The sequence below is a fragment of the Eleutherodactylus coqui genome, chromosome 2, assembly GCF_035609145.1.
Source record: "Eleutherodactylus coqui strain aEleCoq1 chromosome 2, aEleCoq1.hap1, whole genome shotgun sequence".
Lineage (NCBI taxonomy): Eukaryota > Metazoa > Chordata > Amphibia > Anura > Eleutherodactylidae > Eleutherodactylus > Eleutherodactylus coqui.
The window spans coordinates 213,201,388-213,228,411 of record NC_089838.1 but is presented as its reverse complement, the minus strand read 5'-3'; the positions used below and the strand labels follow the sequence as shown (position 1 = coordinate 213,228,411).

Sequence of the window (27,024 nt, the reverse complement as noted above, 5' to 3'; positions counted from 1 at the left end):
ATATGCACATCTTAAGGGCTCTCTCACGAGCGTTTTACCACAGCGCACCAGGTGCGTATCTACTGCATGGAACATGCTGCAGTACACAATGCATTATGTACCGACAATCCCCATACACTATCTTGACTTGTATGCATGCGTAATACGCTCCAAAATAGTGCATGCTGCAATTTATTTTGTGCTGTGTGTGAGAGGCACAATTGAAAGCAATGTGCCTCGCACAAAACCAGCAAAATGCGGTAAAATGCGCTTGTGTGAGAGCCGTAAGGCTTCACTGGAAGCAGAAAATAAGCGTGTGGTAAAATGCTGCGTGCATAATGCGGCATTCTACCACAGTGTGAGCCCAGCCTATTGTCGCAATTTTGGACTGCGCATGATAGCGTATCTGACGCACAATGTCATGCGCAGTCTTCCTTCTTTTTCTTTTAAATTTTCCACTCTGTTGCTTAGCGACATTACATATTTGCGGCGCATATACGTAATGTAATTATGTATATATAGCGTTTATTACATGCCAATAGAAAATAGGGCTCTATTGCACATAATACAGGAAATAGAACATGCTGCGTTCTTTATTTCGTGCGCATTATATGCAATATATATACATAAGTGTGAATGGATCAATGAAAATCAATGTACTTTCAATGACTCCCTTTACAGCGTAATGTGCTATTAAATAGCGCTCATGTGAGCCTGCCCTTATTCATAATCAGTAATTACAGGGAGAAATTTATGGCAGCGGACACGGATATAAATATTCATCACACATACAAAGTGCTGGCAGAAGCAGTCCAGGAGCCAGAAAGTATTCACAAGCAAGGCTCTTAAGGTAAAGTAACTTGAGGACTTTATAATATAGTTTATAGTATATGCTTATCTTTGAACTCATTAAGACAGATATAATACATAAACCGGTCTTCATTGCCTTGTCCTTCAGTAAAACAGACTTATGCCAAGGCATTTATTGCGTTATTTACAGAATAAGGAGCACACTGACTAATAGAGTGTAATAACAATTAGCTTTCTTAGTGGTTAGATAGGTTTATGTGCTCAATACTGGTAGCATGTAGTTACATATTTTCCGGACTATAGCACGCATCCAGGCTTTAGACAACAGAAAATTGGATAAGTTAGTGATATTAGTATAAAATCATTTTTTTCTGAGACATGTCAGTTTTTTTGGTGTTGTATGGTAGAGAAGTGGTTAATATTTTATGATCACAGTATTATAATCTGCAATAATAAAGGGGTTGTGAGGGGCACAACAGAGGTGGGATGTTACGATGCTCCTTCAAGGATGCTCAAGGAAAACATACTGTGAAACTGGAAACCTGCATTCCTGACATATTGTAGCAGTGATGCCCACTTCCTCTCGGTGGACTTGCACATCCTCTCAGTGCTTAACCCCCTCCTCAGTAATACTTCAGCTCCAATAACTGAACATTATTAGACAGCATGCCTTCTTCCCATGACTTAAATACTCTGTCTATAAGTTCAGCCTCATCTCACTGTGGCAGATTGCCTGTGTGCTGGGGCATGGAGACACCATTCAGTGAACTGGAGAGAAGCTTAGGCAATACTTGCAGCTTGGTAGACTAGGATAAAAGGGGCAGTTCGGTTGGGCTGCCATGGTATAGGAGGGAGAAGCCATGTTTCTGCTACTCTAGGGCAGGAGGAGCTAGGTTACCGCTGCTCTGCGGGGTCCAAGGCGGAGGAGCCATGTTACCGCTGCTCTGCGGGGTCCAAGGCGGAGGAGCCATGTTACCGCTGCTCTGCGCTTGGCTGGACATGGAACACACAGGGAAGGGGGGAGACTACACTATTTGGCGCAGGGACACTTTAGCAAGTTTTATTTTGATCAAAAAATGTGTCTTTTGGTCAGAAAATTCAATAACTAATTCCAGTGCTTATTGTCAATCATTAGTGATAGGAAACCCAAACCTGGCCACAGAGCTGGCCTGCTGCATGCCTGTTACAGTGTATGTAGTGTGAGCAATACTCACTGAATTTATACATTTTACCCTCACTGATACTTTAAGATAAATACAATGGCAGCACAAATTTCCCACCTGTCCTGATAAAAAGATGATTGCAAAATTTGAGACGTGAGAAGTATTAGGGCGCCTACCCACTTGCGTTGCCGATTTTTGCGTGTGAAAAACGCGGCGTTTTATGCGAGTTTTTCGTGGCGTTTTTTGCAGCTCTCCATTGACAATCATGGGTGCATTAAGAGAAAAATAAGGAGACATATGCAACTGACAGTTCCTATGTGAAAAAACCCCACGAAACGGAAAAAAAACCCAGATGGACAAGAACACATTCTATACTAATTGCTCTTGAGAAAAAACGCAAAACATCACAGGAAAAAAAATCGCAAGTGGGTAGGCACCCTTAGGTCTGTGTCTCTGAACACAAATGTGCCCATTATACTACAAAAAATTCCAATACAATTGGTCTAGCATAGAACAATAATAAAACAAAGAATCACTGAGAAAAAAAGTCCCATTAAAAGATACATTTTACTGTATGAAATAGACATGTCCTCTAGTCAACACCTGGGATGTGTTTCTACTATACTGGTATTTTAGTCAGTGCAGCATTTTTTGCACTACTTTTTGAATCTGTTAACTTACAGAATTCTACTGCAATGTGTCTGTCATATATAAATTAGGGTCCCTCCAAAGGTTCTGTGGGACTCGGCTTTATAGGGTCAATATCCCACACATCTTACAATATCCTTAGGTATTGTAGAAACTGCATAAAAGATGCTGAATTTCCTGGTATCGCAGTTTGAAATCTGCAACATATCACTGGCACTATACGGAATCGTGGCTTTGCAACCCTCATATGGTAGTGGTGAGAGATCAGCAATGTTGGCGTTGATGTATACATTATTTGTCAATAAGCACAGGTCAGTAAAGCAAATTGGCATTGCTATTGCATTGTGGTAGTTTAACCCCATAAAGGCCAGCCTATTTTGAGCCTTGAGTTGGTTTTTCTGAGCTTTCACAACTGTGATGACCTATCCTCTGGATAGGTCATCACTAGTTTGATCAGCTTGGATCCGCCAGTTGGATCCAAAGCAAATCAGTTGATCATCTGGCCCTGCTGCATCGGCACTAGATATTGCTGGTGAGGGCTGGAAGCGTCATAGGGGCTTCAGTACAACTGAAATCAAGGGAGTGCTGTGCTTCTATTAAACGTCCTGCTCCTAATTATGGTCAGGATCAGACATGTCCATGGGAATGAAGCCACTATGACACTTCCAGACCTGACCAGAGATGAGGACGTCTGGCCCCACTGCACTGACAGTGGGCCATATGATCAGCTGATCGGTGGGAATCCTGAAGAGCAGATCCATGCTAATCAACTAGTGAGGACCTATCCAGAGGATAGGCAATCAGTTGTAAAACCCCGAAATACCCCATTAACCTCCATGGGTCATAATTTGGGATGAGCAAGCATACTCGTCCGAGCTTGATACTCGTTCAAGTATTAGGGTGTTCGAGATGCTCGTTACTCTAGACGAGCACCATGCGATGTTCGAGTTACCTTCACTTTCATCTCTGAGAAATTTGAGCGCTTTTCTGGCCAATAGAAAGACATGGAAGGCATTATAACTTCCTCCTGTGACGTTCCAGCCCTATACCACCCCTCTGCAGTGAGTGGCTGGGGAGATCAGATGACACCCGAGTATTTAAATCTGCCCCGCCCGCGGCTCGCCACAGATGCATGGTGACATAGATCAGGGACAGTGCTGCTGATGCTGCTGCTGCTATAGGTAGAGTGTTAGGTGTTATTTTAGTCTTCAAGAACCCCAACGGTCCTTCTTTGGGCCACATCTGACCGTGTGCAGTACTGTTGAGGCTGCTTTTAGCAGTGTTGCACAATTAATTTTATTTTTTTGTATATCGGGCGTGCAGACCATAGCGTCCTTAGTCTGCAGTCATTTTACTCAGTATAGGGGCAGTACTGGTGAGGCAGGGAAAGAGGTATACTGGCTATATAGGCAGTGGGCTTTTTCCCAAAAACTTCCAAAAAATACAATATTAGGCCTGCCTGTCACTGCCTTCAGTTTACTGTGTCTCTGCTGGGGGTAGTAGTTGTTGAATTAATACCCAGCCTTGCGCATAATTGTTGTCTGCCTCTGTAGTGCGTTACATACGCGAAGTCAGCCTCCAACAGGGCAATCGAAATACAGTGCATATCACAGGCAGTGTGGTTGTTCCCACAAAGTTTAAAAATGTACAAGATTTGGCCTGCCTGTCACTGCCTTCAGTTTACAGCGTCTCTGCTGGGGGTAGTAGTTGGTGAATTAATACCCAGCCTTGCGCATAATTGTTGCCTGCCTCTGTAGTGCGTTACGTACGCGAAGTAAGCCTCCAACAGGGCAATCGAAATACAGTGTATAACACAGGCAGTGTGGTTGTTCCCACCAAGTTAAAAAATATACAAGATTTGGCCTGCCTTTCAGTGCCTTCCGTTTACAGCGTCTCTGCTGGGGGTAGTAGTTGTTGAATTAATACCCAGCCTTGCGCATAATTTTTGCCTGCCTCTGCAGTGCGTTACGTACGCGAAGTCAGCCTCCAACAGGGCAATCGAAATACAGTGCATATCACAGGCAGTGTGGTTGTTCCCACAAAGTTTAAAAATATACAAGATCTGGCCTGCCTGTCAGTGCCTTCCGTTTACAGCGTCTCTGCTGGGGGTAGTAGTTGGTGAATTAATACCCAGCCTTGCGCATAATTGTTTCCTGCCTCTGCAGTGCGTTACGTACGCGAAGTCAGCCTCCAACCACAGGCCAATAAGCGGCACATTTAATTACAGCGTTCTGTTTCTGCTAATCTCGTAATACACCATGCTGAGGGGTAGGGGTAGGCCTAGAGGACGTGGACGGGGGCGAGGACACGGAGGCCCAAGTCAGGGTGTGGGCACAGGCCGAGCTCCTGGTCCCGGTGTATCGCAGTCGACTGCTGCAGGATTAGGAGAGAGGCAAGTTTCTGGGGTCCCCAGATTCATCTCACAATTAATGGGTCCACGCGGTAGACCTTTATTAGAAAATGAGCAGTGTAAGCAGGTCCTGTCGTGGATGGCAGAAAGTGCATCCAGCAAACGATCGACCACCCAATATTCTACGCCGTCCACAGCTGCAACTCTTAATCCTCTGGCTGCTGCTCCTCCTTCCTCCCAGCCTCCTCACTCCATGAAAATGACACATTCTGAGGAGCAGGCAGACTCCCAGGAACTGTTCTCGGGCCCCTGCCCAGAATGGGCAGCAATGGTTCCTCTCCCACCAGAGGAGTTTATCGTGACCGATGCCCAACCTTTGGAAAGTTCCCGGGGTCCGGGGGATGAGGCTGGGGACTTCCGGCAACTGTCTCAAGAGCTTTCAGTGGGTGAGGAGGACGATGACAATGAGACACAGTTGTCTATCACTCAGGTAGTAGCAATTGGAGTAAGTCCGAGGGAGGAGCGCACAGAGGATTCGGAGGAAGAGCAGCAGGACGATGAGGTGACTGACCCCACCTGGTTTGCTACGCCTACTGAGGACAGGTCTTCAGAGGGGGAGGCAAGTGCAGCAGCAGGGCAGGTTGGAAGAGGCAGTGCGGTGGCCAGGGGTAGAGGCAGGGCCAGACCGAATAATCTACCAACTGTTTCCCAAAGCGCCCCCTCGTGCCATGCCACCCTGCAGAGGCCGAGGTGCTCAAAGGTGTGGCAGTTTTTCACTGAGAGTGCAGACGACCGACGAACTGTGGTGTGCAAGGTTTGTCGCGCCAAGATCAGCCGGGGAGCCACCACCACCAGCCTCACCAACACCAGCATGCGCAGGCATATGATGGCCAAGCACCCCACAAGGTGGAACGAAGGCCATTCACCGCCTCCGGTTTGCACCACTGCCTCTCCCCCTGTGCCCCAACCTGCCACTGAGATCCAACCCCCCTCACAGGACACAGGCACAACCGTCTCCCGGCCTGCACCCACACGCTCACCTCCGCTGTGCTCGGCCCCATTCAGCAATGTCTCTCAGTGCAGCATCCAGCCGTCACTAGCGCAACTGTTTGAGCGCAAGCGCAAGTACGCCGCCACGCACCCGCACGCTCAAGCGTTAAACGTGCACATAGCCAAATTGATCAGCCTGGAGATGCTGCCGTATAGGCTTGTGGAAACGGAGGCTTTCAAAAACATGATGGCGGCGGCGGCCCGGCGCTACTCGGTTCCCAGTCGCCACTACTTTTCCCGATGTGCCGTCCCAGCCCTGCATGACCACGTCTCCCGCAACATTGTACGCGCCCTCACCAACGCAGTTACTGCCAAGGTCCACTTAACAACGGACACGTGGACAAGCACAGGCGGGAAGGGCCACTATATCTCCCTGACGGCACATTGGGTGAATTTAATGGAGGCTGGGACCGCTCACGTCCTACCCACCCCCAGAATTGCGGGCCCCAGCTCGGTGGTGGTATCTGCGGCGGTGTATGCTTCCTCCACTAAACCACCCTCCTCCTCCTCCTACGCAACCTCTGTCTCGCAATCAAGATGTGTCAGCAGCAGCACGTCGCCAGCAGTCGGTGTCGTGCGGGGTGGCAGCACAGAGGTGGGCAAGTGTCAGCAGGCTGTGCTGAAACTACTCAGCTTAGGAGAGAAGAGGCACACAGCCCACGAACTGCTGCAGGGTCTGACAGAGCAGACCAACCGCTGGCTTTCGCCGCTGAGCCTCCAACCGGGCATGGTCGTGTGTGACAACGGCCGTAACCTGGTGGTGGCTCTGCAGCTCGGCAGCCTCACGCACGTGCCATGCCTGGCCCACGTCTTTAATTTGGTGGTTCAGCGGTTTCTGAAAAGCTACCCACGCTTGTCAGACCTGCTCGGAAAGGTGCGCCGGCTCAGCGCACATTTCCGCAAGTCCAACACGGACGCTGCCACCCTGCGGACCCTGCAACATCGGTTTAATCTGCCAATGCACCGACTGCTGTGCGACGTGCCCACACGGTGGAACTCTACGCTCCACATGTTGGCCAGGCTCTATGAGCAGCGTAGAGCTATAGTGGAATACCAACTCCAACATGGGCGGCGTAGTGGGAGTCAGCCTCCTCAATTCTTTACGGAAGAGTGGGCCTGGTTGGCAGACATCTGCCAGGTCCTTGGAAACTTTGAGGAGTCTACCCAGATGGTGAGTGGCGATGCTGCAATCATTAGCATCACCGTTCCTCTGCTATGCCTCTTGAGAAGTTCTCTGCAAAGCATAAAGGCAGACGCTTTGCGCTCGGAAACGGAGGCGGGGGAAGACAGTATGTCGCTGGATAGTGAGAGCACCCTCCTGTCTATATCTCAGCGCGTTGAGGCGGAGGAGGAGAAGGGGGAGGAGCATGAGGAGGAGGGGGAAGAGACAGCTTGGCCCACTGCTGAGGGTACCCATGCTGCTTGCCTGTCATCCTTTCAGCGTGTATGGCCTGAGGAGGAGGAGGATCCTGAAAGTGATCTTCCTAGTGAGGACAGCCATGTGTTGCGTACAGGTACCCTGGCACACATGGCGGACTTCATGTTAGGATGCCTTTCTCGTGACCCTCGCGTTACACACATTCTGGCCACTACGGATTACTGGGTGTACACACTGCTCGACCCACGGTACAAGGAGAACCTTTCCACTCTCATACCCGAAACGGAAAGGTGCTATACCACAGGACCCTGGCGGACAAACTGGTGGTAAAATTGCCATCCGACAGCGCTAGTGGCAGAAGGCGCAGTTCCGAGGGCCAGGTAGCAGGTGAGGCGCGGAGATCAGGCAGCATGTACAGCGCAGGCAGGGGAACACTCTCCAAGGCCTTTGCCAGCTTTATGGCTCCCCAGCAAGACTGTGTCAGCGGTCCCCAGTCAAGGCTGAGTCGGTGGGAGCACTGTAAAAGGATGATGAGGGTGTACGTAGCCGATCACACGACCGTCCTCCGTGACACCTCTGCTCCCTACAACTACTGGGTGTCGAAGCTGGACACGTGGCCTGAACTCGCACTGTATGCCCTGGAGGTTCTTGCTTGTCCTGCGGCTAGCGACTTGTCAGAGAGGGTGTTTAGTGCAGCTGGGGGAATCATCACGGATAAGCATACCTGCCTGTCAACTGACAGTGCCGACAGGCTTACACTCATAAAGATGAACAAAGCCTGGATTTCCCCAGACTTCTCTTCTCCACCAGCGGACAGCAGCGGTACCTAAACAATACGTAGGCTGCACCCGCGGATGGAAGCATCGTTCTCTATCACCATAAAAAACGGGGACCTTTTAGCTTCATCAATCTGTGTATTATATTCATCCTCCTCCTTCTGCTCCTCCTCCTGAAACCTCACGTAATCACGCCGAACGGGCAATTTTTCTTAGGCCCACAAGGCTCAGTCATATTACTTTTGTAAACAATGTTTATACGTTTCAATTCTCATTAAAGCGTTGAAACTTGCACCTGAACCAATTTTTATTTTAACTGGGCTGCCTACAGGCCTAGTTACAAATTAAGCCACATTAACCAAAGCGATTAATGGGTTTCACGTGCCCTCTTGGTTGGGCATGGGCAGTTTTTCTGAGGTACATTAGTACTGTTGGTACACCAATTTTTTTGGGCCCTCGCCTACAGTGTAATCCTAGTAATCTTTATGGGCTTCGCCTGCACTCATGCTACAGCAAGGTGTGTGGGGTTGGCCCACACTTTTGCTACATAAAGGTAACTGGGGCCTTGTCTATACTGCAACTACTGAAATGTGAAAGAGACTGTTATCTCCCTAAACTGCTGCAACGGTAATGTTACTGTGGCCTGTCTTGACTGCTACTACTACTGAAATGGAACTAATACTGTGCTCCCCCTATACTGCTGCTTCGGAATTGTTACTGTGGCCTGTCTTGACTGCTACTACTACTGAAATGGAACTAATACTGTGCTCCCCCTATACTGCTGCTTCGGAATTGTTACTGGGGCCTGTCTGGACTGCTACTACTACTGAAATGGAACTAATACTGTGCTCCCCCTATAATGCTGCTAGTGATATGTTACTGGGGCCTGTCCCTAATGCTACCGCTGAAATGTTACTAATTCTGGGCTCTGCCTATACCGCTGCTAATGCTATGTCACTGGGGTGTGGAAACGGAGGCTTCCCAAAGACATGATGGTGGCGAGGCCATTTCCCACCAACGCGGTTACTGTTAAGGTGCATATAACCACGGACACGTGGAGAGGACACGTAGTGCCTCAAAAACATCCCCCTCCTCCTCCAACAATGAAAACATTCTTGCCAAATACCTTTGCATTGGTCCATCTGGTGGCAGTCCAAGAATTTCACCTTTACCGACACAACAAGAGAGCCCCCCCACCATCTCCCTGCCACGGCCCACTTAATCCTGGCCACATTCCGAAAACCAACTAAATAAAGCGCGCTACTAGGTCCGCAGTCGCCACCACATTCCCACCAACACGGTTACTGTTAAGGTACATATTACCACTCTGACTGGGGCATGCACTGTGGGCCGAAGCACACCTGTATTGTATGTGACGTTAGCTCTGCTGAGCAGGGCACTGCAATGGAATATATTTATGTACCGCCGATGGGTTCCAGGGAGCCACCCATGCTGTGGGTCCACAGGGACTTCACATTAGGGATTTGTACCTGCCAATTTCTATGTATTAAAAACCCCGGTCAGACTGGGGCATGCAGTGTGGGCCGAAGACCACCTGCGTTTAATCGGACGTTACCTCAGCTGTGCTGGGCACTGCAATGGGATTTATTTATGTACCGCCGGTGGGTTCCAGGGAGCCACCCATGCTGTCAGTCCACACGGACTTCACAATAGGGAGTTGTACCTGCCTGTGTCTACTTATAAAAAACCCCAGTCTGACCGGGGTATGCAGTGTGGGCCGAAGCCCACCTGCATTTAATCTGACGTTAGCTTTGCTGTCCAGGGCACTGCAATGGGATATATTTATGTACCGCCAGTGGCTTCCTGGGACCCACCTATGCTGTTGGTCCACACGGAGTTGTAACTGCATGTGTCTACTTATAAAGAACCCCAGTCTGACTGGGGCATGCAGTGTGGGCCGAAGCCCACCTGCATTAAACCTGACATTACCTCAGCTGTGCTGGGCACTGCAATGGGATTTGTTTATGTACCGCCGGTGGGTTCCAGGGAGCCACCCATGCTGTCGGTCCACACGGAGTTGTAACTGCATGTGTCTACTTATAAAGAACCCCAGTCTGACTGGGGCATGCAGTGTGGGCCGAAGCCCACCTGCATTAAACCTGACATTACCTCAGCTGTGCTGGGCACTGCAATGGGATTTATATATGTACCGCCGGTGGGTTCCAGGGAGCCACCCATGCTGTCGGTCCACACGGAATTCCCATTGCGGACTTGTACCTGCCTGTGACTATTTATAAAAAACCCCGGTCAGACTGGGGCATGCAGTGTGGGCTGAAGCCCACCTGCATTTAATCTGACGTTACCTCAGCTGTGCTGGGCACTGCAATGGGATTTGTTTATGTACCGCCGGTGGGTTCCAGGGAGCCACCCATGCTGTCGGTCCACACGGAGTTGTAACTGCATGTGTTTACTTATAAAGAATCCCAGTCTGACTGGGGCAAGCAGTGTGGGCCGAAGCCCACCTGCATTAAACCTGACGCTACCTCAGCTGTGCCTGGCACTGCAATAGGATTTATATATGTACCGCCGGTGGGTTTCAGGGAGCCGCCCATGCTGTCGGTCCACACGGACTTCACAATAGGGAGTTGTACCTGCCTGTGTCTACTTATAAAAAAGCCCAGTCTGACTGGGGCATGCAGTGTGGGCCGAAGCCCACCTGCATTTAATCAGACGTTAGCTTTGCTGTCCAGGGCACTGCAATGGGATATATTTATGTACCGCCGGTGGCTTCCTGGGACCCACCTATGCTGTCGGTCCACACGGAGTTGTAACTGCATGTGTCTGCTTATAAAGAGACCCAGTCTGACTGGGGCATGCAGTGTGGACCGAAGCCCACCTGCATTAAACCTGACGCTACCTCAGCTGTGCTGGGCACTGCAATGAGATTTGTTTATGTACCGCCGGTGGGTTCCAGGGAGCCACCCATGCTGTCGGTGCACACGGAATTCCCATTGCGGAGTTGTACCTGCCTGTGACTATTTATAAAAAACCCCGGTCTGACTGGGGCATGCAGTGTGGGCCGAAGCCCACCTGCATTTAATCTGACGTTAGCTTTGCTGTCCAGGGCACTGCAATGGGATATATTTATGTACCGCCAGTGGCTTCCTGAGACCCACCTATGCTGTCGGTCCACACGGAGTTGTAACTGCATGTGTCTACTTATAAAGAAACCCAGTCTGACTGGAGCATGCAGTGTGGGCCGAAGCCCACCTGCATTAAACCTGACGTTACCTCAGCTGTGCTGGGCACTGCAATGGGATTTGTTTATTTACCGCCAGTGGGTTCCAGGGAGCCACCCATGCTGTCGGTCCACACGGAGTTGTAACTGCATGTGTCTACTTATAAAGAACCCCAGTCTGACTGGGGCATGCAGTGTGGGCCGAAGCCCACCTGCATTAAACCTGACGTTACCTCAGCTGTGCTGGGCACTGCAATGGGATTTGTTTATTTACCGCCAGTGGGTTCCAGGGAGCCACCCATGCTGTCGGTCCACACGGAGTTGTAACTGCATGTGTCTACTTATAAAGAACCCCAGTCTGACTGGGGCATGCAGTGTGGGCCGAAGCCCACCTGCATTAAACCTGACGTTACCTCAGCTGTGCTGGGCACTGCAATGGGATTTGTTTATTTACCGCCGGTGGGTTCCAGGGAGCCACCCATGCTGTCGGTCCACACGGAGTTGCAACTGCACCCGAGCATTTTGGTGCTCGCTCATCTCTAGTCATAATAAAAGTGGAAAAACCCTACTGCAGTGTACATTTTTAATTTACGTCTCAAGTAAATGCAATTAGCACATAACTCAGCTACCCTAAATGCATTTTAACACCTTAGTGACTAATTTTAGTCTTCTGGACCATTAAAAAAATTTCCACCTTCTGTGTTCCAGTGCTCATAATTATCTTTAATTTGATGCAACTGTATTACACGCTGTAGATTTTAGAGGAACCATTTTGGGGTACATATAATATACTGAATATTTTTTCTCTCTTCATTGGGGAAGGGAGGGTGGGATGCAGAAAAAAACCCTGCAATTTTGTCTTGGAATTTATTTTTATAGTGCTCAGTGTCTAACAGAAATAAGGTTACGTTGTTACAATTACGCGGATACCAAGTTTAAACAGTTTAAGTTTTACAACTAGTGCAATATGAGAACACTTAATTTTACCATAGCATTTGTTTCTGTGTTGCCACTTTCCAAAACCCACACATATAGCATTTTTACTTCTCCGCTCATATGGCTAAATAAGGCCTTTTTTTTTTGCTAGCATTTTGGATTAAGACCATGATTACGTGTTTGGGAGGCAGGATAAACGGAAAACAGCGATTCTGTTTTTTTCAATGGTGCTTTCTGTTAATTTCATAGTACAGGTCATTATGAATACAGAGATAATTCGTGTAATTTTTTTTTCTTCACCAATAAAATATTACAAAAATACAGGAAAAAAGTTTTAGTTATTTTTTCTCTGTAAAACCACTCAAGTGCAGTAGTCAGCATTGATCATGGCATCTGAGGATTTAAACAACGGGGTCATAGAGCCAATAAGAATGAGGCTCAGAGGATGAAGAGAGCAAAGGCTCATGTAATCACTTTTTTCCTGGCAAAAAGACCACCCAAATATGACAGAGTATGTTCTCTGATAAGGGGGTAGAGTAGACAACTATGGCAGGACACAGTCATTGGCTTCCTGTCCGCCACTCACACTGGAAGGCTGCATACTGCTTTAAACCTGTGGCCTGCCATAATTCTGAGCACACAGAGAATGTCAGGTGGTGCAATGACATCACTGCTTTTTGCTGCCAGTGTCAGGCCCTGGACTGTCATAAGAAGTGAACCAACAGCATTTTGTGGGAACTGGAGAGGTCTCTTTTAGTTTTCTTGCCATCCAAAAACACTGCTACAATTTTCTATCTAGCTAATGCTCAGTTTGCACTGCTCTGATTGCCCAGTGCTGATCACATGAACAATGCTGACCAATCAGAGCAGGTGTAGTCCATTTGCAATCTATTTTGGGGTATTGGTTAGTCTGAGGATTGCATTAGTCATCTTGGATGGCCAAAAATGGAGATCTGAAGTCAGGAGATCAGATGGACGACACAGAAGAACAAATGTAGGCAATGTATCACCTGCCCCCTCTGGTCCAGAGTCAGAATTTTGTCCTGAAACCAGGGGGTTGCTTTAGGCAATTTTCCAGTATACATGTATTCATCACATTTTTCAAGATCTCTGCAGTCGGTTACTCAATAGGAACCTTCATTGTTTACTTCTAGGCAATAAAAACCTGTGCTAGTCATGGGTACAACCTTTCATTAAGCAAAGTATAACATTTAATCGGTAACACTCAAAATACATCAAAATCTCTAAAGGGAATAATGTCATGACATACCAAAAGTAATATGACATTAATAGCCAGCCCAACAAAGATACTCATGAACTGCAGATTACTATCAATGTGAGATTGGTTAAACAGGTTTTGATGCAATATCTTACATATAGAATATTACTAGTAAAAGTGGCTTACCTTAATCATACATTTCCTGATCATGTAATATATACATCAGAATTAGCTAAATCACAGCCATTCTGTTAAACCATAACAACACAGTATACAATTTATTTTTCTAGAAGATGACTTCTGAAAAGGAGACTGAAAATTCACAAATCACCAGCAAACCAGCGGTCAATGAAGCACGGGTCATTGAGTTGGCAGAGAAACTTTTTGGCTTACTAGTATCCAAAGTAAAGCCTCTACCAAGTTATGATGATCAGAATTTCTACATTCAGACGAGGGATGATGGGAATAATACACAAAAAGAGTATGTTCTGAAGATCATGAATGGTGAAGACAGTAAGAACACCGAGTTAATTGAAGTGCAGACGTGCGCTATGAAGTTCCTGTATGATGAAGGTCTTCCTACACCAAATCCTCAGCTCACAAAAACTGGAGCAATCATGTCTCTGGAGCCTATTGGTAAGAACGTAAAAGTAATGAGTGTTCCAAAACTGTGCAAACAAAGTTCAGATAATTTTATTTAAACAGATGCAAATCACAGTATAATACACTGTCAAAAAAGATGAGCACCTAGGAGGAGTTGTCATTTTGCAGCAAAATTCAGCATGCAGTTATGCAAATGGTTCAAGTTGTGGCATGATTAGATGAACGGTCTTGCCACCTGAGGCCCTAAAAGTGGTTCCACTCTGGCCTAGAAAAAATCTCTGAGGCTACTTATGTGTAGTGGACCACTTTTTCCGCTTGTGTAGAGCTTTTTGACCACTAGATATGTCTCTACGATGCAAAATGAAAAGCTTTCACCCAATTAACAGAATTTGAGACGGAGCGCATTATTGGAATGTGAGAAGCTTGTATGGTCGTATTGACGATTTGCTTGCCACCTGGTCCATCCCAGCCAGACTATTAGGAGGTGTTAGGTCAGTGGATTTGTGAGGGTATGCACACAAGGTGACTGTGCTTAGGACATCCTTGACAGACCACCAGTAGAGTGTATTGTCTGACGAGCACAAGCAGTTCCAACTGTTTCCTTGTTCGCCATCCAGAGATGGGTGGCACCATCATTACAGGCCCCTGTGTCTGTCAGAACCATTTCCAGGTGCTTGGCTGAAGGACATTTTGTATCACAGCGCCAATAACGTGTACTGACTTTGACATCCACCTACCATCACCTCCATTTGCAGGTGTCTCATTAATGACAAAACTGGACTGCTACGAAGTGGAACCAGGTTGTCTTCAGCGACAAATGTAGGTTTAGTTTGGGCACCGACGATGGCTTTGTTCATGTCTGGAGACCTAAGAGTGAGCGCGTCAATCCTGCTTTTGCTGTGGAGCAACACACTGCCCCCACTGTTGGTGTGATGGTCTAGGGGGTCATCGCATATGACAGTCGGTCACCCCTAATAGTGGTATGAGGGAAATTGACAGCCCAGCAATATCTTCAGGACATACTGCAGACACATGTGTTCCTCTCATGGTGGCTTCCAAGAGGCATCTTCCACCAGGATAATGCTAAGCTGCACACACAAAGGGGTCACAGGAATGCCTCCACAACATTGTCACACGTCCGTGGTCTGCCTAGTTGGCAGATTTATTGCCAGTGGAACATGTTTGGGACCATCTGTGATGCCAATTTCGACATTCTATGAGTTTGCATGATCTAGAAGCTCATTTACAGCAAATATAAACCGATATGCCATGGAATACCACACAACCAGTATGTCTCCATGCCTGCCCGTATCACATCTTGTATCCAAGCCAGAGGCGGCCCAACAGGGTACTGGAGCCTCCATACCCACCCATATCACATCTTGTATCCAAGCTAGAGGCGGTACAACAGGGTACTAGAGCCTCCATGCCGCCCATATCACATCTTGTATCCAAGCTAGAGGTGGTACAACAGGGTACTAGAGCCTCCCTTCTAGTGTTCAGTTTTTCGCAATAAATTATTCTTTTGCTCTGATATTGTAATCATTTACTTATATCAATGTTACAATGCTCGAATGGAGACCTTATGGGTCTTTGTTTGAACAATGGTAGCCTATGATACCACCCAGGTTTCTGTCCGATTCACCTAATCATGAATTTATACAGAACCTGGGGATATGCACCCAGACATTGCGTGAACACCCACTAAGATACAATGAGATGATCACTTGGGTGTAAATAATTTTACTGTATATTAAAAAGGAGTAAATATAGGGCATAACACCTGGGTCCTCTCAGCCACCAGAGCCTGACTACAACTGCGTCCTCTACACCCACTGTAGCAACACCCCTAAGGGATCAATCACTACCATTGCTTAGACAGCTAAGCAATAGAAGAACGTTCTGTGGAGTGAAGAATCACTCTACCCCATCTTTAAATCAGATACCTGGGTGTGGAGGAGCCTGGGGAACACCTTTTGCCTGAGTATGGTGTGCCAACAGTTAAGTACAGTGGATGTTTCTTATAGTCAGGTGATGCGTTACATTGCATGATCTTGGTCAATTGATTGTAGTGGCAAGACGCATGAACACAGAGGTTTACCTTGACATTCTAGACAATGTGCTGCCACCAGTGTGGCAGCACTCTGGGAATGGTCAGCAATACTTCCAACAAGACAACAGGCCTTGTCACAAATGCAATTCTGTTTTATGTTGCTTTGAAGATATGGATGTTCCACAGGTGGACTGTCCTACACAGTTCCAACCTGAATTCTAAGGACTACCTTTTAGACAAACTGGAACATGAGGTTAGGAAATATGAACAGTGTCCATCTTCTATAAAAGAACTGGCCAGATGTTTGCAGGAGGAATGGAGCGAAATACTAGCTTAATTATATAAGAAGTTAGTGGAAAGTACGGTATGACACGGAGAGTATCCAATGCCATTAGGGTCAAATGAAGCCCCAATAAGTATTAACACACATGGAGATAAATTCTACATCTGATTCTTGCTTAGGCGTACAATTACTTTTGGTTGGATAGTGTAGGTTTCAAATGACAGGAAAACTAAGGCACCAAATTGGCATGTCAAGCGGATGTGGTTGTACCTTCAAGAGGAAACAAAATATGAAATCATAATTCATGTTGTCTTCATTGCTTCCTTGAAAGATAACACATTGTAATATAGTAACATGCTATAATTTACACTTGGTTTATAGACTGTGGAGGTGTCATAACAAAGCATATGGTGAGGCTTCTAACCTACCTTCCTGGGAAGCCAGCAGCTGAAATTGAAACAACTCCTGAAATTGCCTTTGAAATAGGAAAAATGGCAGCTACTCTTGATGAAACCTTAACAAAGGTATTTTATATATGAAATATTGTGACCTTGAAAAAAAAAATCAAATTCTACTGAACTATTCTCACTATTTAGCCCAAAGAATAAAAAAAATGTCTCACTGATGTGTGATGTGTCTAGTGCTTTTTAACCATATATGACATAGGGAAAAAAAAGATAATTTTTATTCCAGTGCCTAAATGTAAAGTGTTAAAGGCGCTGTCCAACCCTATTACATTTTTTTTAAAGACTGCTTACAGAAGTACAAAATAAGGTCTTATTCAGACAGGCATATATCGGTGGGGTTTTCACGCCTGACCGATATACGCTGCCCCTCTCTGCAAGGGGAGGAGGCGGGATCGCCCCATCCAGCCCCCCTCCCATTGCAAACAGTGGCAAGGGGCAGAGAGGGGCCGGGAAATCAGTGCACCAGCTCCCGTCCAGCCTCCTCCCCTTGCAGAGAGGGGCAGCGTATATTGGCTGGGTGTGATAACCCAACCAATATACACCCATCTGAATAAGCCCTAGCAGACAAAATCTTTTTACTGCTCTTTTTACTCTTTTGCTTGGTCCCCCACCTGTCTATGTTCTTCTTGCTCCATTAATCACATGCCAACATGTGACGGTTGCAGCCCAACGGTGATGTGTATACATCAATCACCAGCTGTGGCCAGCGATTAGCTGCACAGATCATATGTTGTGGCAACATATCATTGCTGGAATAGAAGGAACAGAGAACAGCTCCACCTACTTTTGGAAAACCTGACATAGGGGCTTCATAAACATGATGCTCAGCTTGAATGCCATATTATTAGTGTATTTATGCCAGAAAATGAGTATAACTACTGTACATTCATAAATCTGCCAGAATATTTCAAGAGACAGTTCTCTGTAGACTAGGGACATCAGATAACTATGCCGTTACTTCTGCAATGTAATCTCATGATCAGAATAATTGTTGTTTCTACTTTAACTATGTTTTTATATTACAGAAATTCCAGCATTCATATAAGAAAAGTTTTGATCGTGGCGAGTTTATCTGGAACTTGTCAAACACTCCATTGTTGAGAAAGTATATGTATGCTATTAAAGATGAGAATTTACATCAGACGATAGAGAGAGTCATCGCTGAATATGAGAACTCTGTGAAGCAAAATCTAAGACGGTTTCGCCAATGTAAGCCATTTCAATCTATTATAAAAGATGTTATCCATGTTCGCTTTTTTACAGGGATTCTATACTGCTCATGCGCCATGACATGAGAAGGGGGACTCTGGGATTCCTGTAAAGGAATTCTCTGCTTTGGGTACTGCTTTTTTGGTGGAAGGCTCCCAAAACTTGGGATCCCCAGCAATCAGCTGTGATCTGTAGAGGAACCTGGCAGAAATGTTTAAAGAGAATCTTTTTCTCGGAGACCCATTAACTAAAATTATGTGCACATAGCAGAAAGTCAGGAGTGCGTTTTAATTATTTTCCTCCTGTTGGCACATTGTGTGCCTGCAAAGCTGCTGCTCGTTAAATGCAGCGGACTCCTTGAGCATGCTCACATAATGACAAGTACTAGCATATGCACATAAGAACTAGTCCCCTCATTGTGAGCATGCAAAGAACGATGGCTTTGCAAGTGCACAGTGAGGGGACAAAGTCGAGAGCAAGTATGAAAAATCACATTTTGAGGGCTTATTCACGGGAGCGTATATTGGCCGCCATTTTCACAGCCGGTCGATATACGCTACCATTTGAACTTCCATCCCCTCACCGGCTCTCTGCCCCTCTCCTCCCCTCCAGCTGTTTGCAATGGGAGGGGGTGGAGGGCAGAGCCCTCCCATTGCTGGCTGCGGACAAGGGGCGGGAGCTTGGACCACAGGTCAAAGTAAAAAAAAAAATCACTCTTGTAAATGAATGGGTTAATTTTCTGACAGAACTTGCAGAAGATAATCAGCCATGTAAATACTGCCTAAGAAAAAAATATAAGTGGAAACTCGGTAATTGCTGTTTTAATGGCAAATTTAATTGCCAGACCTCTGTCCATAGCACTCTGGTCTTAGAATTTCCATTCTCATGCTAAACAGCTATAACCACTAGGTGGCAGTAGCCTCATGCTATAGAGCTTAGTTCCACGCTCTGGAATACTGAGTAGTGATGTAATATGAAGCAGGTAAAGGTCTATGTGCAGTGGAAAACCACTCCAACTAATTTAATTAGGTCATTTATTACAAGTTAATAGTATGAAAATAAATATGTAGAAAAAATGAAAAGTTTCAACAAAGTAGCCAATAGACTAAGGCCAGTCTCACACAGGCGTTACTAAAAGGTTTTACAGCATCTTCAGAGGAGTTTGAATGCGATTTTAACGCACCCCATCATTGCAATGTGTGATGCAGTGCATTAATAAGTGCTGCAATGCACTAAAATAGAGCATACAGCATTCCATTAGCACTGCGCTAAAACGCTCATCTGAGAAGCCCCATTGAAATCAATGGAGGCTCAGTAAAGCATATTTAGCTGGCATTTCAAACGCTTGCTAAAATGCTGTTAAAAAAAGCCTGTGCGAAAGTGGTCTAAGGGCTCCTGTCCACGGACAGATTTGCATTGTGGAGTACGGAGTGGGATTCCGTCCCAGCATGCAATGTAAAATCGTGGTTTCCTGCCCATGAACGTAAATCGATAGAGATTTTCCACTGGCGGAGAAGAAATCGCAGCATGCCACGGTATTGTGCAGGCTACGCACTAACAGCTTCCATTGAAGTCAGTGGAAGCCATCCGCCCCACGGCCATTAGCAATCATCATTGCAGAATTGTTGCACGAGCCACGTCATCACCATAGCAATGGCGCGGCATCCTCTGTACTGCGCATGCGTGCCGGAGTGCAGGCCGGCACATCCACAGCACAGAGAAGAGATGCCGGACAGGTAACCTGGGTCACCGGCCGGGCACCAGGATGAACTCCGCTGTGGGAATCCACATGCGAGGTCGGAATCGCCCGTGGACAGGAGCCCTAATACAGTTAGATCAGAAAGTGTTGATAAAACGTTGTAGCAATTGCAGTGGGCAGTCTGCAGAAAAGATTAGCATGTTTTAAAATACAAAGTTAAAATCTGCTATTATGGATGTCATTATTTACAAATATAAAATATATTGACGATTGCAAAACAGAGCTGCCGTTCAGCAGGGCCGGTACATTTAGTAGGATGCAAGTTATATGTTCATAGCTGTATAGTGATTGTAGTTATTCGGTTCTTTCCTTTTTCCTAAGACCTCTTTCACACAAGCGTATATCAGCCGCTGTTTTCATGGCCTGCCGATATAGGCCACGATCTGATACATTGGATTCCATATTTCTGCGTCATGAAAGCACCCGACTGGGCCAATATAGCGCTGAACTCTTTCATGCCGGCCCAAAAAGATGGTCCTATAACTATCTTTCGAGCCAGAATACGTCGGCCGCTGCATGAGCTTCTATGGGAGTCAATAACAGTGGAAGGAGGAGGGAGGGAGTTTAGCAGCATGACTGCTAAACTCCCTGCCTCTTCTTTCCTCCCCTCTGGCTGTTTGCAATGGGAGGGGACGTGACGGAGATTAGCTCCGCCCCGCCCCTCCCATTGCTGGCTGTGGAAAAGGGATGGGGAGGGGGCTGGAGTTCAGCTCCGACCCCTCACATTGCAAACAGCTGGACGGGAGGAGAGAGGAGGTGAGCCGGCAAGGGGGAGGGAGGGGAGGCCCAATGGCATTGCGGTCTCAGAGTGTATGCGCCGGGGCCCGTGCCAGCTGAACGGGTGCACAAATGTTAGATTTGTGCGCCCGTTCACGCATTTTTACGGTCGCATGAAAGAGCCTGAATTCCAGGAGCGGGAATTTCATGACGAGGATTCACACAGAATTTCCGCCGTTGCATGCCGCCATAGGATTGCATTAGTTTATGCAATCCTATCCAGACAGCCGCGATTTGACCGCATGAAAGCTCGCGCGGTAACAGAATTGTGGCATCTCCTATTTCACTCGCACTACCGCATAGTTGCTGACGCTCCGTCTCTGCACTGCACATGTGCGGCTGTACGCCAGCCGGCACGTCGCAGAGCAGAGAGGGAAGACGCCGGCCGTGTAAGCGAGAGGTCAATGCAGGGGCACGGGTCACATCCCGCTGTGAGAATCTCGCAGTTGGAATCCGACCCGGCTGTCTGCATTCACCCTAAGTGTGTACATTGTACTGAGGAATAAGGATTTTGTTTTTGTAAGGTCAGAGCAGATGAAATGATAAGATGCACCTTTCTAAATTAAAATCCATGTTGTTTCTGCTCCCTCTTGTAGGCATAAATCATGGAGACTTGAATGATCACAATATTTTATTGGAAAAGATCAGCATATCCAATGGAAATAACCCAGACCAGTACAGAGTCTCAGGAATTCTGGATTTTGGCGATATGAGCTCTGGTTATTATGTTTTTGAGGTTGCAATCATAATAATGTACATGATGATTGAAAGTACTGACCCTCTCCCTATAGGTGGATATGTTCTAGCAGGATATGAGAGTGTGATTCCACTGACAAAAGAGGAAAAGGAGGCCCTGTTCGCTCTAGTGTGCTGCAGGTTTGCCCAGTCTCTGGTAATGGCAAGATACACTGTCCTACATTGCCCAGAAAATGAGGAATATCTTATGATAACCGCGAAAACTGGATGGGGGCGTCTGATGACTCTCCTTGATATGGGAAAAGAGGTCATTGAGAAGATTTGGGAGGACTCAGGATCTTTTGCCAGATCATACGTGAATAAAATGCATATATGAGTAAAGGCGCATTTACACGCAATGATTATCGCTTAAAAGCCATCGTTTGAGCGATAATCATTCTGTGTAAATGCTCCCATCTTTCACTCTTCAGCTGCACAATGATTTTTAGGTGAGCATAAAATCCATTGTTCAGCCGGAAAGAAGATGACAGACAGCATTCTATGTTTGCTGTCCATGGTACTGAATTCTGCACGGGAGTGCTGATTACATTGTATTCAGCTTGCAGCCCCACAGCAGAACTAAGGAGGTGAATGCAGGGAAAAGACCACCTGCTGTTCTCTGCATACAACTCCTGGAGGCTCATTTACATGCAAAGAAAGGTGTTAAGCTGCTAACGGGCATTAGTGTCCATTAGCAGTTTATGCAAAACAATCACTCAAAATCTTTTGAATGATTATCTTTGCATGTAAATGGGACTTAACGGTAGAGATCAGAGTGTGAGGGGAGGGAAAAAAAGGGGAATGAGGATAAATAAGAGATAGGGGATAGATAATAAGGGTATTAAATCAGATCCACGTTGCCTTTGCATTCTACCGTATAATGATAGATCTGCTTTAAGAAACCGAGGCTCTAACTTTTTCTGATATCATGAGAGGGTATTTTTGCCACTAAAAAATAGAAACAAGATTCCATGTCCCATTGGAGAAAAGGAGCAGTGTGAAGGCGTACACTATATGGTGCTTACCATCAAAGTACTAATGACCACTTGTCAGTCTGTGTGTGTGTGAGTTGAATGCAGAGTCTGACAGCACCTGTGAATGTCAGTTACCATCCCTTAGCTCCGCCCCCTGATCACATCGTCTTTGTGTACTGAATAAGGGATTATGTGCAGACTACATCCCCCACAAACCCCTGCTGCCTCAGCTGCTATGGACACAGCAGTGCTCAGTCTGGCAGTTTGTATGTTGCGAGACAGCTGGACACCTGTGTGGAGACTCCAATAAATGACACCTCACAAACGCCCACATACATAGCCGTCAGTGTATATTAACCAACAACATTGAAGCATAGTCCTTCCCCACTATCTTCACATCTCCTGGACATGATATTATGTCATCTCAAGTGCTGATGCCGCCAACACCAGTCCAGCCTTCATCTAATAGTCAACCGTTGTCCAGTGTTGAAACAAACTGTCGCTGCTTTGCAAACATGTCACCACAGAGGGTTCAACGCTGCCATGAAGCTAATGCAGCTTACATGACTCAGCGACAAGCCACAATGTCACATGGGTATCGTGCAGTTTTACTTTGAACAATGGATTTTACTTCACATAAATCCATCGTTCAGCCGCTGAAAGACAGCAAATACATTTAATTTGAACTTATTTTGCTCATCTTTCAAATGACTGCAGGATGTTCTCCCCAGGGTATGTTTACACTAGCTGGAAGGAGAACAATGGAATGTTTTGGCAGCTGTTTGCACAGCTGGGAGTGTGTTTAAACACAAGCTGGGCTCTGCAAACAACCCCTAGAGGTCCTTTACATGCAAATGAAGACGATAAAGTAGTAATGGCCATTAAAGCCATCAATAGTTTATGTAAATACATAGCAAAATCTTTCAATCTTTCAGCCATTTAAAAGATTATCTTTGCGTGTAAAAGGGCCTTAACACATGTTCTAAACATAATCAGAAAACTATTACTTTTGTGTAAAAATATCTACAGAAACTAAAAGGAACCTGTAGGGTCGCTAATTGTTTTCAGGCTATGGCCACTATAGTAAAGTGATCCCGCAGGCTGGATCCCGTACAGACCTGACAGCTTCCCTTTAAAGCTGGCCATATTTCTCTGCAGATCATTAGCAGATTCCTGCTGTTAATTGTATTTGTGTATACACCACGTACATCAGATTCTCAGCAGATATCACAAAGTAAATGCTGCGATTATCGTTCGAAAATCATTCAAACGCGCAAAAGTTATAAATCGCTCATGTGGCTGTAATAGCTACAGTACACCTTGTCTTTGTGCGGACCAGAAGATATCAAGTCTTTTAAACAGTCTGAAAGATCTGGTTGTTAGAAAGCCATAAGCCTTATACCACCAATTATAGTAAATGACACACTTCAGGGTTTTACCAGTTTTATGCAACGTAAGTCAAATAATTGTATAATAAAAATATGCAACTTTAATGTGTTTCACTTCCTCATTATTTTCAAGCTCTTTTTGTTGTCAAGGAAATGTTACATTATAGTTTGTATCTAGAGACTTAAAGAAACACTAATATCTCATATTGCAATCAAGTTTTCTATGTGCTTCCTAGAAGATCATCCACCCCTCCCTTCATCCCACTATCCTGTGTCTTGTATGCGTGTCAATACTACAACCAATGGATAGCATACACGAAGGATCCTATTTAATGACGCTCATAAGCTTTAGGGTGCATTTACATGACCATATATCGGCCGGGTTTTCACACCGAGCAGATATACGGCGTCTCTCTCTGCAGGGGGAGGAGGCTGGAAGAGCCGGGAGCAGTGCTCTGAGCTCCCGCCCCCTCTCCATCCCTCTGCACTATTTGCAATGAGAGGAGGCGGAATGGGGGGCGGGGCTAAGTTCCTGGAATTAGCTTCGCCCCATCCCGCCTCTCCTCATTGAAAATCGTGCCGGGGGCAGGAGAAGAGGCAGAGAGCGGGCGGGAGCTCAGAGCACTGCTCCCGGCTCTTCCAGCCTCCTCCCACTGCAGAGAGAGACGCCGTATGTCGGCTGGGCGTGAAAACCCAGACGATATACGGTCATCTGAATGAACCCTTATAAGGATACACCAGGCAGCCGCAACTAAATGCAACGTTAACGTTTCAAGCTAATGCCCTTTATCAAGCATGACTTGTAGCCAGAAATAAATGTCAAATTAATGCACAAATCTGCCTGGATACAGATGGCGCTTAAGGCAAGGAAAACGAACACCAAGTTCCTGTTTGAAGAGGTTAGGGGGACCCATAATAACATAGAAAGTTCTTGTCTTAGTTTGATATATAAAGCCCCTTTTAAGGTGCTTTCAGACGGGCATGTACGTATATAGGTGCACACAAAACCACACGTCTATTAAAACTATTGGTTTCCTATGGTGTGTTCACATGTTCGCATTTTACAGGCATGCAAACGCACGTACCTGGAAAACATAGGTCATGGCCATTAGACGCGCCGGAGACCCGGCAGCAGCGGAAAGGTGAGTATTTATTTATTTTTAACGCCAGATAGGAATGATTTTCAGGGAAGGGCTTATATTTAAAGCCCTTCCCGGAAAATCACTGCTGGGGTGCCGGCATTCTTTACTCAGCAGCCACAGCCCCATTGAAAGCAATGCTGCATGGACCTACATTCATGCTTTTGTGCACGTAAGTGGGTGTGCACCTATGTATGCACACGCCCATGTGAATGCACCCTTACACTGGAAGATTATCATACAAATTGCTGGTGTGGGTTGCAGGATAATTGTGAACACATGCAGTAAAACAATGATCAGCGATAAATTGCTAATCGGATCCATCACGCAGACCTAAAAATGTCATTGATGGTCTGCTGCTGCATCTTACCATGTAAACAGGCTGTCATTCATCTATGCATACACATTTATACAGTTTCCTTTCACCTCAATACTAGTTGTATAGATACAAGTGGTTTGTGGCAGGTAGATTAAGAGATGGTTCACAAGCTGCAGTGTACAGAACAGTTTTTACTTGGCAGGGACTTCAGTCTCCTGTATGTGAATATAAGGTATCCCAAGAAGGTTTCCCTTAACCCTTTCCAATCCATATTCCCTTGTCCCCCCCCCCCCCCCTGCACACTTCCCAGCTCTTGGGCCTCATGTCCACGGGGAAAATTAGGCCCGCTGCGGATTCTACATGGAGAATCCGCAGTGGGTCCCTCCTGCCCTGCGGACATGAGGCTGAAAATAAAAATAAACTCACCTGTCCTGGACGGTGCGGGTCTCCCCTCAGTCGTGGCCGGATCTTCTTTTGTTCGGCCCGGAGAATGTGCTCGGCACGCCTCGCAGCTACAGCGAGACTACTAAACAACTGCCTAACACCAGACACAAGTGTGAATGTGTTAAGAGAAGCCATGCAGTTGAGTGAGTGACCGACCCAAGAAGGAAATCCATCAGATAACTGAGACTGAGGATATATGTGCCTTGGGAAAAACTGGAACTATATAAGTGTAAAGAACTGAAACAAGAAAATGTAATGTCTAGAGAGTGTATTCTGAAGCACTGAGTGCTGTAATCTGGAACTGTTTGTGCTGTTATATTTTCAACGTTGAATGTGAGTAAAGAGAAACCGTGTGCCCCCGGTTTGGAAAAGTCTTTCTGTAGTAGTCTACTCTTTATTCTGGGTAGGGGATAAGTCACTTATCCTGGGGCACTGGCGTCACGAGTTATAAGGAGCAGCAGAGCCACCTGTGACATAACCAGCTTATTCCCCACTGTCTCCCCAGAAAGGCCTGCGCTGGGCCGCTGTATACACAGCATCATAAGAAGAATAATTTAGATACACAGTGAAGTCACAACACAGATGTAATCTCCACCAGTGCCAAGAACACTGATGCAGGTCCCCATTCACTTCTATGGACAATAACTGAACATGCCAGTGCTTAGCTCCCAAGCAAGAACCCCTAGTTATTTTTATAGTAATAGTCAGGGTTGTCAAACCCTTGCATTTTGAAGGCGGATTATTCATGCATGCTCAACTGCTTTGATAGGAAACCGCAGCAGGAACTGTTCATGGGCACCAAGTAGAAAATGGTCTTGGTGGACAGGGTTTCTACAGGGGTGAGAACTTGTGAGTGCCTCACTGTTGAAAAACAAGTGTAATTGCAAAGAATAATGATTTTTAATGTTGGGGCAATGAACCATAAATGTAAAGTTGGTACAGCCAATCTAACTTGGGATATGCTAGCCTTCCCCCTTTATGTTCCCTGCATATTTGCAGGTGTGGCTTCTAAAAATACTAAATCAAACTTGGTATTGTAACAATGCTGGACACTGCATGACAGAACCTGGCTTCACCTATAGCAGTTGCCTTTCCCAGTATTCATTATGCAACAGCTGCACAGTTGAATGAAAAAACATATGTAGCATGAATCAATAACAATAGATAGCACAAATGCAAGATTAGGAACTCAGCAACAGAGGACAAGAACAGTATGGTGATCGGATGAGAATGATGACAGGCAGATAGGTGATGGTGAACAGATTATAACAAACTGACAATAACCCACCTTTAGCATTCCCTAATCAATCGCCAAAGTTGACCCTAACATTAGACACCAATGTCGCTGAGTACCTCTAAACATCTC

General features: G+C 46.2%; 1 protein-coding gene across 3 annotated transcripts in view; it reads left to right on the top strand.

Moving 5' to 3' along the window:
- The window catches only part of HYKK (hydroxylysine kinase), a 28,348-nt gene extending 4,525 nt beyond the window's left edge, over window positions 1-23,823 (top strand). Inside the window, exons 1-5 of one of the 3 annotated variants that reach the window (XM_066592457.1) lie at window positions 796-829; window positions 13,802-14,144; window positions 16,829-16,971; window positions 17,940-18,123; window positions 21,256-23,823. In XM_066592457.1, coding sequence (XP_066448554.1) covers window positions 13,802-14,144; window positions 16,829-16,971; window positions 17,940-18,123; window positions 21,256-21,731 — 1,146 coding nt within the window. In that variant the 5' untranslated portion in view covers window positions 796-829 and the 3' untranslated portion in view covers window positions 21,732-23,823. Of the gene's footprint in view, window positions 1-795; window positions 830-13,798; window positions 14,145-16,828; window positions 16,972-17,939; window positions 18,124-21,255 lie in introns of those variants that run through there. The other 2 variants (XM_066592456.1, XM_066592455.1) reach the window with 2 other exon arrangements.
- Window positions 23,824-27,024: the final 3,201 nt, after the last annotated feature.